The following is a 15,687-nucleotide window of genomic DNA, read 5'->3' as shown; positions in this document are numbered from 1 at the left end:
CACCCGCCCCCAGCCAGGGCTGGGACAGTAGGAGCTGCAACAGTAGTGGTCTTTATTAGAATAGAGGCTGCTGAGGGGGCAGGGGGCGGAGGGAAAGAATAGGGTGGCCAAGCCAGGCCCTGCTGCAGGCTTCCGCGACTTCTTAGAGCTGGGAGCGCGGTCCGGTAGGCCCAGACGAGTCTGTGGGCAAAGCCAGTAGGTCAGAGCATGTGGGCTGTGGGCCTCCCCTAGCTTCCCAGGCTTGCCTCCCTGGCTTCCCTGCGTGGGGGTGAGTGGAGCGCGGGGTGAGCGGGTGTGTTAGTGGGCACGTTAGTGGGCAGCCACACGGAGGGCCAGGCCCTGCTTACCAGTCCTGGTCAGGGTAGGCGGCGGGCTGCCATCACGCTGGAAGGCAGAGGACAGTGAGAGCCCGCCCGGGGTGGATGTGGGCGGGGCAGGGGCTGGCCGGGGCGCGCACCACGGGGTACGTACCGACAGGGAAGTAGTGGGGGAAGCGTTGCCGGTAGATGTTTTCGTCCTTCTCCAGGAACACGCATATGATGAGCCGGTCCACCTGCGCCAGGGCCTGTTCAGCCTGGGCGGAAACCACCCACACCCCGGCTCCCCGGCTCCCCGGCTCCCCGGCTCCCCGGTCATAACACCGCCCCGTCCCAGCAGGTTTGCACCTGCCTCGCCCTTCGGGCGCTCTTCGACCTGAGTTTAGAGCTCAGGCTGCAGAAGGGGCTCATGGTGTGGTGTGCTATTGCCTTCTCGCACTACCCTGCGCCCTGGTTGCCGGGGAGGAAACAGCCCCGAGGAAAGGAGAGGGGACGCAGAGAGCAGTGGCAAGGCCTGAACCCCATGTGCCCAGCACTCTGTACGTGGCTGGTGGGGCTGGTCAGCGGGGCCGGGGTGCGCCCCTCCACCCACCCCCGTCTGGTCCTCTTGGCTGGGCCCAGGCCTCACCTTGTCCTTGTGCTGCTCTAGCCACTCGCGCAACGTGGTCAGCACTACCTCGGCCGCCGCCTCGTTGGGGTAGCCTGCGGACCGGGCCCGGTGGGGCGGGAGTGAGTGCCAAGCTCCCACCCGTCCCTCGCCGCTTCGCCTCGGCTCCCACCCACCGCCGTACCGGGCCCCTCCCCCTGCCCCGCCCTCCCGGGCCCCTCCCTGCGTCTGGGCCCACCCGCTGCCCACCCACGCCCTTCCTCCTCTAGACCCCACTCACCAAACACTCCTGTGGAGATACAGGGGAACGCCTAGGGTGGGGGGGGGTGAGAAGAGATTGGGGACCGCGTCACTCTCCGCTCCGCCTCCCGCCAGGCCGTGCCCCGCCCCCGGCTTCACGTCGCCCCCGCCCCCGCCGCCTGGCGCCCCTCACCACCGAGCGGAGCCGGTGCTCCAGCAGCAGGTCGAGGCTGCTCAGGTAGCAGCTGCGGAGCTCGGCAGCCTGGCTGGCGCTGGGCTCTCCGTGGGCGATGGGTCCCACCGTGTGGATGACATCTGTGGGAAGCGACGGGATCAGACCGGCCGGGGGCTCCGTGCGGTCCTCGGCTTTCCCTCCTGCCGGCCTGGGCCCTGGAGCGGACAGGAAACAAGCCCCCTCCTCCCCAAGTTCTGAGGCTCCCCGGGGAAGGGCCCCACCCAGGTCGGCACACAGGTGTACCCTCGAGCCTCAGTTCACGCTTCCACAGACACAGGCAGGCCCACGCTGAGCCCCTCCCCACATCTGTAGGCAGCCGGCTGAGGCAATGGGGCGTTGCCTCCTTAGCTCTTACCCTCCAAGTCCTGGCCCCTCCCCAGCCTCCACGCATCCCCTCCCGCCACCGGCTTCCTGGGGAAGGCGAGGAGGGGCCAGATCCTGGCACTTCAGAAGTGCCCCGAGGAGGCCTCCAGCAATTCTGTGGAGCGTGCACCCCTAACCCCCAGTTACAGCACTCACACAGGCGCCCAGTCTGCGCCCCACCGGGGTGGGGGTGTCGGGGACTCACACTTGGCCGGCAGCCGGTAGCCGCAGGTGATCTTGGCCTTGCCGGTCTCGCAGCTCTGAAGGGTCCTGCACTCGTCGGTGAGGAGGGGTCCGGCGGCCCGGTGGATGCAGCCGTCCACTGCAGGGGACGGGGGCAGTGAGCCTTGGGGTTCCCCGCCGCACGCCTGAGCCCGTTTTACAGAGAAGGCCGAGGCCCACAGACCGAATAACTCCCGATCCCCTGGCTGTGCTGGGACTCGCAGGGCACCTCGCCTTTCTCCCGCGGCCTCCAGACGCTCCCTCACCCCTCCACCCCCAACCCCCACCCCTGGTCCCACACTTGTTTCACGTCTAGGGAAATCGAGGCGGAGACAGGGGCCAAAGCGGGCCCCGGCGGGAGCCGGCGCAGACCGGCCGGCAGGGGGCGCGCCCGGCCCGCCCTGCTCTTTCCTGGGCTCTTGGCAGGGACGCGGGAGGGGTTGGGGTCTCTCCGGGCCGAGGTGGCTCCGAGAGGCAGGGTCCGGGACGGCAGGAACGGCAGCCCGAGCCGGGCTAGGGGTAAGTCCGCCTTCCCGGCTCCGGCCCGGACGCGCCGCGGGGCCCGCTACCAGTCGCCGCCTCCGCGCCAGGAGCCCAGAGTCCCAAGGGCGACCTCTCAAGGCGAGGCCCCTCGGACCTACTTTACAAACTCTAAGACCCACTTTACAGACGCGGAAACTGAGGCCACCTAGTTATAAGAGGCAGATCCGATCCCGGCCTTGAGCTAGGTCTTCCAGCTCCTTCCCTGCGCCACGCGGGGAAGGTGATCCGGGCCGCGCAGATGTCTCCGGGAGTGCACCCCAGCTCGTTAACGAGCCGCCTCGTTAGTGCATCCGGCTTAATTGGGGCCGGGCCTGGGCTTGTTTATCCGAGGGCGGCTCTGGGGCTTCGCTAGCGACCTTGGGGACCTGGACCCCGATAAACAACTTGGGCGCAGGCCTAAGAGACTCTTCTCCTGTCCGACCTCGCTCCCTCCCGCGGCGCCGAGGGACAGGCGGGGTTTGGCCTTGTCCCTCATTGGCCCCGCCGCACCTTGTTAAGCCCTTTCCCCGCTCCCAGATCGTCCACTGCCTCATCTGATAATTAGGCACAGTGACCGCGCCGCCCCCCGCACCCCCCACACCCCGGCCTCAGGGGAGGCGTTAACAACCTGGCCAGGAGAACATGACCCACCTCTGGCAGGTCCCCAGCTCCGATTGCACCCTAGGCCTGTGTCAGGGGCTTCTTGGACACGGAGCTCAATGCTCTGCAGCAGGAAAGGACTATCATTTCCTCATTTTACAGATGTGCAAACTGAGGCCCTAGCTCCTTCATCACAGCCCCACCCTCAACATCTTGGCACAGGACCAGGGACACCAACTGGACCACCCCCTTTTCTTCTGTTTTCTTTTATGCGCTGTGAGGCCAATTAAACCTAATTTTGCGACTTCACTCAGGGATGGCACCAGGCGATTTCCCAGAGCGCCCCAGGCGTGGGGGTGGGCAGGTGGGGTAGAGGAGTTGGGGGGAACCCGGGGAGGGAATCTGGGACTGGGTCCCCCGCCTCCTCCTCTTGGGCAGACATGAGGATTGCGGCACCCAATGGGAGGGGGCAGAGAGTGGGGCCCTGGGCTGTGTGTCCAAGGTGTGGCACAGTGGGTGTACAGCGTCCACGTGCAGTGTGTCTGTCCCGGGTGGGGGTGCCAGGCGACCCACCCAGCACGGTGTGCCACAGCAGGGGCTGTGGAGCTGCGCAGCCTGGGTTCAGATGCCAGCTCTGCCAGTCACATTTGTGTGACCCAGGGCACTTAACCTCTCTGGACCTCGACTGCCCCATCTGTAAAATGGGATAATAGTAGTACCCACCTCATAGGAGTATTGGAAGGATTAAGTTAATTCCTGTAACGTGCTTAAGGCATGAGTGAAGGCGACGCCAGTGTTGGCTATTACTAGGTCAGTGAGACTGTATGGGCGGGTGCCCAACGTGTATACCAGGGAGCAGGGTGGGAAGTAGCGTCCAGGGCGTACGGGGTTAGCACAGGGACCTGCCGGAGCCGGCTCACCTGGGGACCTCCCAGCCCTGCCCCAGTGGTCTCATCCACTTCCCACCTGGTTGCCTGCCATCTCCCCGTGCTGTCCACCCTGCAGGCAACCTTGGCCCACTGTGGGGGCCGTGTGAAAGTGGCGCTCAGCGAGATCTGTGTTTGAGGGACTTATTGTTTCCTGCAGAAGCGGACAGGCCTGCAGCCAAGCCTTTGGGGCTGACCTGGGGGCATGAGGGGGTAGGAGGAGGGAGGAATTGGCGCTGGCAGAGCCCCCGGGCTGGAGTCCCCCGAGCAGCATACAGAACAGGGCCGGGGCCGTGGGCAGGTGCCCAGGGAGCAGTTCTCCCAACGCAGAGCTGAGGGACAGGCCCGGGGTTCCACCCCTGCTCACCCTTCCCCCAAGAAGCCAGCGCCCAGACTAGCCCTGGCACTCAGGGTTTCAGCAGCCAGGCCCCCTCCTGCCCCCACTCCCTGTCCACACAGCAGCCTGTGGCTCTCCCATCCCTGAGTGCCAGAGGAGGCCCCCAGCCCAAAGGGCTGCCCCTTCCCATGTCTCCCACCATGACCTGTACCTCCCCTGGCTCTGACCCCCAGGCCCGGTCCCAGCTCTTCCTTGGGCTAAGCTGAGCCCTGGAGACCAGAAGGAGGAGGCTTCCTGGGGTCCCATCCAAAGACAATGTCCTTCCTCCCCACTCCCCACCTGACCCTGGGGCAGCTGGCCCTTGGGTCTGCCTGGTTAGGGGGTGCCCCAGTTCATACCAATTAACCCTCGGTCCCCTCCCTGGTCAGCCACATCCAAAAACCCTCTAAAGCAACTATACTCCAAAAACAGTTTAAAAAACAAACCCCAAATCCCTCAAAGCTCCAACCTGACCCCCACCTCACTCCGAGTCAGCAGAAAACCTGAGGTCTCTCCTGGGGAGACTGAGCCCACATGGGGGGTAGGGGCTTCCTCAGATGTCCCTCCACTAAGGTCAGGGCTGAACCCTTCCTCTCCTGGACGATGGCCCTAAGGCCACTCTGCCTCCCTCCTCAGCCTCTGCCTCGCTCTTCCACCTTTAAGGTCCTAGGTCTGGCTCCTTAATTTCAGCCTCAACAGCTTCTTTTTTTTTTTTTTTTTTTTTTTTTTGCGGTACGCAGGCCTCTCACTGTTGTGGCCTCTCCCGTTGCGGAGCACAGGCTCCGGATGCGCAGGCTCAGCGGCCATGGCTCACGGGCCCAGCCGCTCCGCGGCACGTGGGATCTTCCCAGAACAGGGCACGAACCCGCGTCCCCTGCATTGGCAGGCAGACTCTCAACCACTGCGCCACCAGGGAAGCCCTTTTTTTTTTTTTAATAAATTTTTTAAAAATTTACTTATTTTTATCTTTGTCTGCCTTGGGTCTTTGTTGCTGCACGCGGGCTTTTATCTCTAGTTGCAGCGAGTGGGGGCTGGCTACTCTTCGTTGCGGTTCACGGGCTTCTCATTGGGTGGCTTCTCGTTGCAGAGCATGGGCTCTAGGCCCGTGGCCTTCAGTAGTTGTGGCCCTCGGGCTCAGTAGTTGTGGCTCACGGGCTCTAGAGCGCAGGCTCAGTAGTTGTGGCACCGGGCTTAGTTGCTCCGTGGCATGTGGGATCTTCCCGGACCAGGGTTTGAACCCATTTCCCCTGCACTGGCAGGCGGATTCTTAACCACTGCGCCACCAGGGAAGTCCCTCGACAGTTTCTTGGTGAGCAAGGCGCTGAGCCATGTACATCCACCGTCTTCTTTGGGCCTCACAGCCTGGCTGTGCTATTATTATTCTTGCTTTAGAGAAGAAGAAATTGAGGCACAGAGAGGGTGAGAGACTTGCCCAAGGTGACACAGCTGGACTGCTCTACTTCCTCCAGGACCATGAAAGGACCTGTCTCTCCGTTCCCATCCTGAGCCTCCCTCCCACCCTGGCTGTCTGTCTACTGTTTGCCCTCCTCACCCAAACGCTTTGGGAAGACGTTTTGTCTACGGCTGCTGTCTCCTCACTGCTGGCCCCTGCAGCCTGGCTCCTGTCCCCTCCCCACATCTACATATCCCCCTCCCGACAGAGGGACTGCTTTGGGGACCTTTGGTCTGGGACCCTCCTCTTGCACGACTGTTCAGCTGCACCCACAGGCTGACCACTAACTGTCTCCATCCGATCCAGCAAGGCTGCCTTGGGAGACCTGCTCTCCCCGTCCTCCTGCCTCCCTGATCTCTTCTGTCTGGGGGCCCTGTCTGCCCTCTCTCTGTTCCAGCCCTGACTGGAACAGATGTTCCAGGCACGTCCCCCAGAGAAGCCAGCCGCCCCTGCTTGGAAGCCCACCCCAGCCTCCTGCCATCGGTGTGGCCTCCACAGCCCTGCACTGAGCCTTCAGGAGCATCAACACAGACTCAGCCCCTGCCTCGCGAGTCCAGGGCCGGGAGGGCGCTGGGAGAGGGCAGGGCCTGGAACCGGGCCCTCCTCGGAGCCGTGGAGGTGAAGCAGACAGGCTCCCGTGGGGGCCACTTGCCAAGGCGTTTAGGGTATTCTGACCGCTATTTAGAGTGCTGTAATATTCATGAAGGGAAGATTGGATATTTAAATTTATTCAGCAATGAATGCATCTCAGAGGGGGAGCATTCCTCATGCTAAACAAACAAGCAAGCAGGGGCTAATTAATTATTTACAGGAATACAAGGAGGCCTGTGGCCTGGGGGAGAGGAGGGCAGCTGTGCCCCTGACAGAGGGCAGGAGACCCTGGCTGGCCCTGGGCCTACCCCTCCAACTCCCCCCCATTCCCCTCCACTGTCCTGTGGGTCTGGCCCCCCCGCTCGCCCCCTTCTGGGATTTCTCTTTCCAGAAATCCTGCCCACAAGCTTGCTAGTAGCTTTGGGCCAGTCACTTAACCTCTCTGAGCCTCAGAACTGGCCTCAGAAAGTTTGTGGGGAGGACTGAGGTTTGCTGAGAGGTGGCCTGGCGGGGGGCCGGTGGGGGACTGAAGGCCAGAATGATTAAGCAACTCGTCCAGGATCTCACAGTTACAGGAGAGCAGAGGCTCAGAATCGCTTCCCCAGCCTCCATCTCACAGGAACAGGGACAAAAGCTCGTGGAGGCAAAGCCACTCTCAACCAGGTGGGGGCTGTGAGGCCTTGCCTGGGCAGCCCCAGCCCTGCCCTGCGGACTCCTGTGGGTCCCCAGGGCAGCGGAGGGAGAGGATGGGCCTGGGCAGTGCCCTCCCAGGGTGCCAAGTCTCAGAGCCTCTGAAAGGAGCTCGCTGGGGCTGTGTGGGCCACGGCTCCTGGTAGCAGAGCAGACCTGGCCCCGAGAGACCCAAGGCCCCCTCCCCCCAGCTCTCCCACCCCTCCGCCGGGTCACTTCACCTCCCTGCACCTCCGTTTCATCTGTACAAGCTCAGTAACAGCACCTCCCTCTGCATTTGGTGTAAGCGTTCAGTGCGAGACGGTACCAAAGGGCCCTGCACATTATCACATGTCGCCCCATTTTACAGATGGGGAGACCGAGGCACAGCCACGGACTCCGCAGGCAGAAGACCCCTCTGTCCCTCATGCTCTTGGGGTCCCCTTTGCCCAAGGGATGGGACACACTGCCAGGTGGAAATGTCACCCAGAAAGCCCTGGCAGAGAGAGGGCTGGGGAGGTAGAGGGGTGAGCTTGAGGCCCACGGGGCCAGGGGAGGGGTGCACCTCTCGAGCCTGCGAAGGCACCTGGGTCTGGGCCCTCGGGACCACCTCCCGCTTAGACGTCTCACCCCGCAGGCCCCAGGGGCTGGGCACCCGGCCTGAGAGCCCTCCCTCTCCAGCCACATTGGTACAGCCAGCAGCTGCCGCCCATCCCAGCCACCCGCACAAACGCCGAATGCCAGGGCTGAAAGAGGGCAGACGCCTGAGCCGCTGCACCCCCAGGCCCCTAACCTGCGGGGGGCAGGCCCAGCCCAGGGCCTCGGGCCCCCTTCTCTCTGGCCCTTCCTACCCTCTTCATCTCTGGCCTCCATTTTCCTCCCAGGCCCAGGCCAAGACTTGGGATCCTCAGCCCCACACGATACCCCATTGCCAGAACTGCCTCGGCCTCTGCCTACACGCGCCTGGTCACTCATTCAGTCAGCAAACCCGTGCCAGCCCCCGCTCTGTGCTAGCCTTGGGCTCAGCCCACTGTGGGGGGCGGGATGCAGAGCCCACCCTCGCCAGGACCCGCCCTCAAGGGGCCGAGGCGGGTGGGTGCCCCGGGGAGAAGATGGATGAACGACAGTTCCGCCATGTGATCTGAAATTCATTATGGGGTGAGATCAGCTCCTTAAATGGGGATTTCCAAACATTAGGGCTTCATTATGGACACAACGGCAGCGCCTCATTCATCATGCAAAAATCACTCCCGTTATTAAAAATCCCCCTGGCAGCCGCCGGCAGGGGCCTGGAGGCATCTTGCCCGCTGGGGGCGGGGCACGGGCCCCCGGCGCCGCCGAAGCTGGAGTCCCCGCCCTTCTCTCTCCCACCCAGGGAGGGCTGGCTGAGCGGTGGGGGTGGGGAGCACGGTTCAGCTCAAGGGACTTGGTGCCTCGGTTTCCTCATCTGCACAATGGAGATGCTAACGGTACGTGCGTCCCATAGTGCTGTGACGGGGGTGAGATTCCGCAGGGAGAGCCCAGCAAGGCCCTGGCAACCAGGCAGGGGGCACTCCACACGCCTGGCAGCTGTTAGCACCTTATCCTTCTCCTCAGCTGGGGCCTTTACTTGGGGGGCCATGTCACTCCCCTGCTCATGAAACCTCCCATGGCTCCCACAAGTCCACGAAATACAATCATCAACGCTGAGCAAGGCTGGGGCTCCCTCCAGCCTCCGCGTGCCTCCCCCACCATCCTCAACACAGGCATTGGGCAGTGGGGAGGTGGACCCGCCAGGCCCTGGGCGAGGGAGGCGAAGTGCGGCTCTAATATCACCGCGGTGAAACAGCAGAAGGAAACACACTCCAGAGCAAGAGGAGAGGGAAGGGAGCTGGGCAGGCATGGGTGCGGTTCAGGGTTGGGGAGGTGCCTCTGAGGTGGCATCTGAGCAAAGCCCTGAGTGATGAGAAGAAAGGCTTTGGGGAGGTCAGGGGAGGAGGGGTCCAGGCAGAGGGCTCAGCAGGGCAACAGGGGGAGAGGTGGGAGGGCAGGGCTGCATCGCAGGAACCATCGCAGTGGGAAGGTGCCAGTGGGGCAGGAGCGTGGCCTGAGATGGCCCCTGGGGCCCTTTGCTGTGCCCTTGTCCAGGAATGCCCTTCCCCTCTCTGCCGCGGCACGGCCCCCTGCCCCAGACAACCTCTGGCCACACCCGCCCCATGCACCCACCCGCCGCAGCCTGGCACGGAGCCGTGCTCAGGACTGGCTGGTCAGGCCCACACAGCCTGCCCTGGAGAGGGCCACGGGGGCCCCTGTCTGCCTGCTGTGCTAGGCCCCAGCTAATCGGGGCAGAGCCGGGAAGCAATCACAGATCAGCGGTGCTGGGCGATGGAGACAGTGCCAGGTGGAGGTGCGCGGGATGGCAAGTGAGCTGGGCAGAAGTGGAGGCCTGAATCCTGAGGGTGAGTGAGCAGGAGAGAGCCAGAGGTGGAGAGAGTGCACGTGCCGGAGGAGCCGTGTGGAGGAGCGAGACAGAGATGGAGCGAGAGTGAGATGGCAAGAGACAGACCGCGTGGGGGCGAGGGAGACTCAGACGGAGACAGAGAGAGGAAAGACGGTGCCCCCCGCCCCGGACTCGTGGGTCCCTGTGTGGAGAGAGGAGAGGCTGGGCCCCGGGGGCAGGTTCTGCCTGAGCCATGTGCTTGCATGGTGGGTGGGGGAGGAATGCACACAGATACCTGGGCTGCGGGAGGCGCCCCTGGGCATGGCCGGGCCACCAACAGGTCCCCACTGAGCACCTACTGTTTTCCAGGAGGTGACAGACAGACGCCCTGTGCATGCCCCTTAGTGGGGGAGCCTGATGGGGAGCAGTTGGTACTTAATCACACAAACAAGAGTCTGATTTTCAGGGGTGACAGAATACTGGCCCAAGAGGGGCAATGCCTGCTGTGTCCCAGCACTGAGGACAGTGCCAGGAACGTGGCAGGCCCCTCAGTAAATAGAACAGTGTGTGGGCGTGTGTGTGGGCGTGTGTGTGTGTGGGCGTGTGTGTGTGTGTGTGGGCGTGTGTGTGGGCGTGTGTGTGTGTGTGGGCGTGTGTGTGTGGGCGTGTGTGTGTGTGGGCGTGTGTGTGGGCGTGTGTGTGTGTGTGTGTGTGGGCGTGTGTGTGTGTGGGCGTGTGTGTGTGTGTGTGTGGGGGGCTGCTGGTGGGAGGGGCTGCCCTGACATGGAGATAACTAGGTGGGAAGGTGTGGTGGGCGGGCACAGCACGTGCAAAGGCCCTGTGCCAGGAGAGGGCTATGCCGGGAGCGAGCCACCTCTGGCTTCCCCCTGGTGTGAGATGCCTGGGACCCTGCAGTGTAAGGGACACACACACAAGGCCTTGCAGTGTGGGCACAGGGAGGAGGGCGTGCAGAGCCGCTCAGCAGGAGGGCAGGGTGGCTGCGCCCTCACGGGCCTGCAGGTTTGGGTGGGCCCGCTGACCTCCGGGTGCGTGGACGGGGCTCCATCTTGCCCTGCCCCTGCCAGGGACCTGCCTGACCCCAGCCGCCCACCCCTCGGGCTGGCCCTCGGGGCTCTGGACAGGCGGGAGCAGAGATGGCCGCTGCAAGCAGAGGAAGGCGGCCCTGAATTAATCTGTCACTAAAGCTTGGCCGTGGCAGGCGCAGTCATGATTTAGATGAATAATTGAAACGCTCTGATACATTTATTATCCCTTTAGTGCGAAAGTGGCAGAGAAAGACGAGGGGTAATTGAAAAAGAGCGCACAAATCTCCACCAGAAGGCTGGCTCCTTATCGCCGAGTAAACATTTCAGTCCCCATAAACAGGAGAGACGCGCGTCAGGGCCCTGTCGATTCCCATCCTGATTTAGGGCCCGCCTCCCTTCCTACCATACAATAGGAGAGTGTTTGTTCACAAAAATTTTTTATCGAGCCAGTAAGAGGCTCTCCAGGAAGGAGGCGGGAGCAGGAGTGGGCCTGGCCGTCCCCAGGCCTGAGGGTCTCCCCACCGCAGACACTGGGCTCTCTACCTGGTGGGCCTCTCCATCCCTCTGTACCCGACGAACTCCTATGCAGTCTTCGGGGCCCAAATCAAATGTCCCCTCTGTTGGGAAGACTTCTACCAAAATGGATCTCTTTGAGGGCAGGGTCAAGTCCTGAGTCCCAGGGTTTGACACAGGTGTCCTCCCCGGCTCCATATACACACACACTCAGAAAGAGTGCTGGGAAGGAATGGCGAGTGGGGGGCCTTCACTGTGTTATCAGACCACCTACCTTGGCCTCAGGGCCTGGTGGGTGCCCAACCCCAGTGAGGCAGGCCCAGGGGCCCTGGACCCTTTGGGTTAAGTCCTTTTGGCCCCAGCGGCCCCTGGGGGTTCCCACTGAAGTTTAGGGTGACAGGACTCCCCTACATACTTGCTGTAAACACTGTGGTTCCCTGCACCACAGCCCTGCAGGCCAGCCTCAGCCCCCCTTTAAGGGCTCCTTTCTGAACTGATAGCTGCCCTCCCCCAACAGGACTGTATGAGAACCCCGGGGCAGGCTGTTAGTCCCCAGCTCCTAGGGCACACCCAGCACACAGGGGTACAACTAACCATCCCATAAAGGCTGATCTAGGGGCTTGGAATCCCCTGAACCCTGTTCCTGGGGAGAGTATGTTCTAGTGGGGAGAAAGGCAGTAAAAATGAGCATGAAACACAAGCATGTTGAAAGGGCGCCCATGCTCTGGGGACAGGCACAGGGCAGGGCAGAGGATCAGCACGGAGGGCCGCGCTGGCTGGGGGAGTTTTCAACAGAGTGGCCAGGGCACTGAACGGGACCAGTGCTTGTTACAGGCATGGGTGGTGGCTGGATAGGTAAATGGGTGGTGGTGGGAAGTTGGGGGTGGGTAGAGGCCTGAACCCCTGCAGGGCTGGACTTGGGAGAAGAGGGCACCTGGGAGGACCAGGGTCTGTCCGGGCAGAGTTAGATGGGGACCCAGACCCCCCAGTCCCAGGCTGCCCCTGCCTGTGTCCTCCCTCCTGGCAGGTCGGGGCGTTAAGGCTGGATGGACCAGGGGGCGGTAGAGGGTACAGGTGGCAGATGTGAGAGCAGAGGACATCCCGGGGGCCCGGCGCCTGTTTCCATTCCCATCCCAGGTGGGCGCCAGGCCCCCACAAGCCCCAGCCTCTCCCTATCCCCTGTCCCCTCCCTGCCACCTCCGCCTTGTTCCAATCCCATTAGCAGAGTGACAGCCCCCGTGAGCACTGGCGGCGGCTCCATAAATCTCAGCTGGCATTAAAAGGCTGGACTCCGGGCCCACTTCCTCCTGGGTCCTGGCCCACCCCATCCATCTCTGCGTCGGTCAGGCTGCGCCTGGGGCCTGCTCCAGCCTCCTCTCACCCTCAGTGCTGCAGGAAAGGGAGCTAGAGGGACGCCACTGGGCCTCCCCCCTCAATCTGGCCAGAGCAGCTGTCCTTTGACCTCCCAGAGTGAGGTCACCAGGCCATCTATGAGCCACTCCCTGCCCTGCCTGAAACCTCAGTGGCTCCCATTGCCCTCATCAGCAAGTCCTTTGCTTGACGTGTAAGGCCGTCCCTGCCTTTACCTGTAGTTCATTCATTCATTTATCAACCATTTATTGAGCACCGACTGTATGCACCAGCCCCAGTCCTAAGTGCTGGAGATACAGTCATGCCTTCTGGAGCTATCGTTCTCAGTGGGGAGACAGACGATAAACAATGAACATAATCAACAAGTAAATTACATAGCACATTAGGAGAGAGGTGCTTGGAGGAAAATAAAAACTAGAGCAGTGTGAGAGGCCTGGGGAGGTGGGGCAGGGGCAGGGAGCTGCAATTTCCAGGTGTCAGAGTGGGCCTCACCGAGTAGATGGCATGCAAGTAAACACTTGTAAGAGGTGAAGGGAGCAGCCACACGGCTCTCTGCGGAAGAGCATTCGGGGCAGAGGGAAGAGCCAGTGCAAAGGCCCTGAGGCAGGAGCGGGCCAGGTCTGTTCCAGGAACTGCAGGGAGGTCAGTGTGGTTGACACAGAGTGGAGAGGGCCAGGCAGTCTGACAGGTGCCTGGAGACCCCGTGGGCCGTAGGAAGGAGGTGAGGCAGAATTTTGAGCAGGAGAAGGGTGACGACCTGACTTAGGACTTACAAGTCCCACACCTTTCTGTGATCCTTTGTCTTCCTAACTGAACGGCTAAAAATCCAGCTCCTCACGTGGTCTCTGAGGCCCCTGAGTCCTCTCCCGTCTCCCCTCCTCCTGGCTGGGCTCCGACCACTCCAGTCCTCGGAGTCGCCCCGAATGCCCCACGCTCTCCCTCACTCCAGGCTTCACCTGTGCTGTTCCCTCTGCCCAGCACACCCTTCCCACTGCTCCTCACCGGCTGCCTTCTACCCATCCCTTGGGTCCCAGTGCAGGCGCCACCTCCTGCAGGAGCCTCCCTGGCCCCCAAGCCTGGACACTGAGCCTGTACTCCTCACTCCGCCCCCAGCCCCCCTATTGCACAGACCACCCTGTGTCGCGCTGGTGCTCCTGTCTGCACTGCGAGCTTGAGGAAGCAGGGACCAGGCTCCTCTGGTGCCCGGCAGATGTGTCCAGGCACTTGGCTCAGAAGAGGGTCCTAGACCCCCAGTCCCCAGTGAATCCACCTCATTCTGTGAGGCCGCCAGGGTAGCTGTGACCTCCACAGGGAAGCTGGAGGAGAAGCAGGGGAGGGAGGGAGGGAGGGAGGGAAAGCATCTCTAAACACAAACAGGCTCCCCGCGCCCCCCCCATCCCGCATCCTGGCCAGTCATCAACAGCTCTTAACGCCGCTCTTATTTATTCCTGACCTTCGAGGCCCCTTTTATTTTTCCCCTTTTAAAACCTGGCCTGGGCCCCGCCACCACTGCCGTAAGCACACCCTGGGATTTATCCGACGGCGCATTAACCCCTGACCCTAGCTCACCAATCGTACTGCTGCCTGCACAGACAGCGGGCAGCCCCGCCAGCCGGGGGGTGAGGGGCTGGGGCCGAGCGGCTGGTGTGGCCAGCCTGTGCCGGGCTGGCCGGGCACCGGGGCCACGGGGACTGTCGCCCCGCCCCTCCTGCCGGCACCTGCTGACCTTGCCCTGCGTCCCTGGGGGCCGGGCCCACGCTGACTTCCAACGCCCTGCCCACCTGGCCTGCCGGAACCCCTGCTTCCTGGTGGTCTTTGACAACAGTGAACACACACGCACTCTCGTGGGCTTAACCGTTGGCGGAGCGCCCCCTGACTCGATGAGAACTTGTCCTGGCGGCAGAGCTGCCCTGCGAGGCTGCAGGGCAGAGCAGAGATGCTAATTTTGCCCTTGCAGGTGAGGCCAAAGGGGCACAGGGCTGGCCGAGGGCCCGTGGGCGTCAGGGGCAGGGCTGGGCTTTCCCCACCACACCTGTGCCCCGGCCCCACAACGACCCGGTCCCAGGCCCAGGCCCAGTCCCTTTGAAACCTCAGGGGGCCCTCCAGCCCCCAGTTACAGACCAGGAGGCCTCTGCTCAGAGGGTGGGGACCTACCCCAGTCACCCAGCGCTGAAGCAGCCGGGCCTGCCAGCCTGGCTTCATCCACAGTGAGGACGAGGCCGGGCAAGGCCGATGGGGTGGGAGGCGGTAAAGAAGGGCAGAGATGGAGAGATGGGAACGGCGCACCATGGGGACGAGGGGAACGCTGCGGGGAAGGCGCATGGCAGCCAGCTGGGCTCCACGGGTGAAGGGGCCAGGAGGAGAGAAGCAGACCCCCAGACAACCCCCAGGCCGCAGGAAGGGTGTACTCACCGCCGCCGCCTCCGAGCAGGGAGCTGTTGGCTGCAAGAGAGAAAGACGAAGGCGGTCAGTCGGGGAGAGGTTGGTGGGGCATGCAGCTGCGCGGAGGGGGCGACGGGGGGCTGCCAGCCAGGCCCGAGGGCCAGCCCGGGTCCCTGGGCACAGGCTCCCTGAAGCGGGGCAGATAACCAGGAGGCGGAAGGGGCTGGGACTTCCTCTTCCGCTGAGCCTCCCAATGGGCCTGGGGCTGGTACTGCGGTGGGATTGGGAGGCACCAGGGTCGGGCCCGCTCACCCCGGAAGCAGCTGCATGTGAGCTCTAGAGTGGCAGACGACCCTTGGCCGCGCGTATCCTTCGTTCACTCGTTCTTTCTTCCTTTTTTTTTTTTGGGCTGCACAGTGCAGCATGCGGGGTCTAAGTTCCCTGACCAGGGATCGAACCCGCATTCCCTGCATTGGGAGCACTGAGTCTTAACCACTGGACTGCCAGGGAAGTCCCTCACTCATTCCTTCTTCCCACAGGGTCTCCCGAGGCCCCTGTGCCAGGCCTGGTGCAGAGACGCGCAGCTCACGGGCTGTGGGAGACACAGCTGCAGCCACTAGGAGCAAACTGCGTCGCTGCCGCCCTGGAAAGTGCCGCCGGGGGGTGAGGATTATGAACCAGGGCTGGGAGCCTCACGGACAGCAGCACTCATGTGCGAGGTCAGGGCCCCACCCAGGGCAGCGCAGGAAGGGCCCAGGGCACTGGGGCTGGAACCGGACTGGAACAGATGGGTGACTTGTGAAGGTCAAGGAAGAGAGAGGGCTCCTCAGCTGCA

The 15,687-nt window shown here is 63.0% G+C and overlaps 1 protein-coding gene across 2 annotated transcripts in view; it reads right to left on the bottom strand.

Annotated features, from left to right (window-relative positions):
- Positions 1-35: 35 nt before the first annotated feature.
- Positions 36-15,687, bottom strand: part of MACROD1 (mono-ADP ribosylhydrolase 1) — a 152,701-nt gene continuing 137,049 nt past the window's right edge. The window contains exons 4-11 of one of the 2 annotated variants that reach the window (XM_060158841.1): positions 14,883-14,912; positions 1,968-2,084; positions 1,358-1,479; positions 1,205-1,235; positions 946-1,019; positions 472-553; positions 348-384; positions 36-180 (exon numbers count right to left, since the gene is read on the bottom strand). In XM_060158841.1, the coding sequence (XP_060014824.1) occupies positions 380-384; positions 472-553; positions 946-1,019; positions 1,205-1,235; positions 1,358-1,479; positions 1,968-2,084; positions 14,883-14,912 (461 nt within the window). In that variant the 3' untranslated portion in view covers positions 36-180; positions 348-379. The remainder of the gene's footprint in view (positions 181-347; positions 385-471; positions 554-945; positions 1,020-1,204; positions 1,236-1,357; positions 1,480-1,967; positions 2,085-14,882; positions 14,913-15,687) is intronic. The other variant, XM_060158842.1, reaches the window with a different exon arrangement.

Source organism: Lagenorhynchus albirostris, chromosome 9, assembly GCF_949774975.1.
Source record: "Lagenorhynchus albirostris chromosome 9, mLagAlb1.1, whole genome shotgun sequence".
NCBI lineage: Eukaryota > Metazoa > Chordata > Mammalia > Artiodactyla > Delphinidae > Lagenorhynchus > Lagenorhynchus albirostris.
This window is presented reverse-complemented; position numbering and strand designations above follow the sequence as displayed.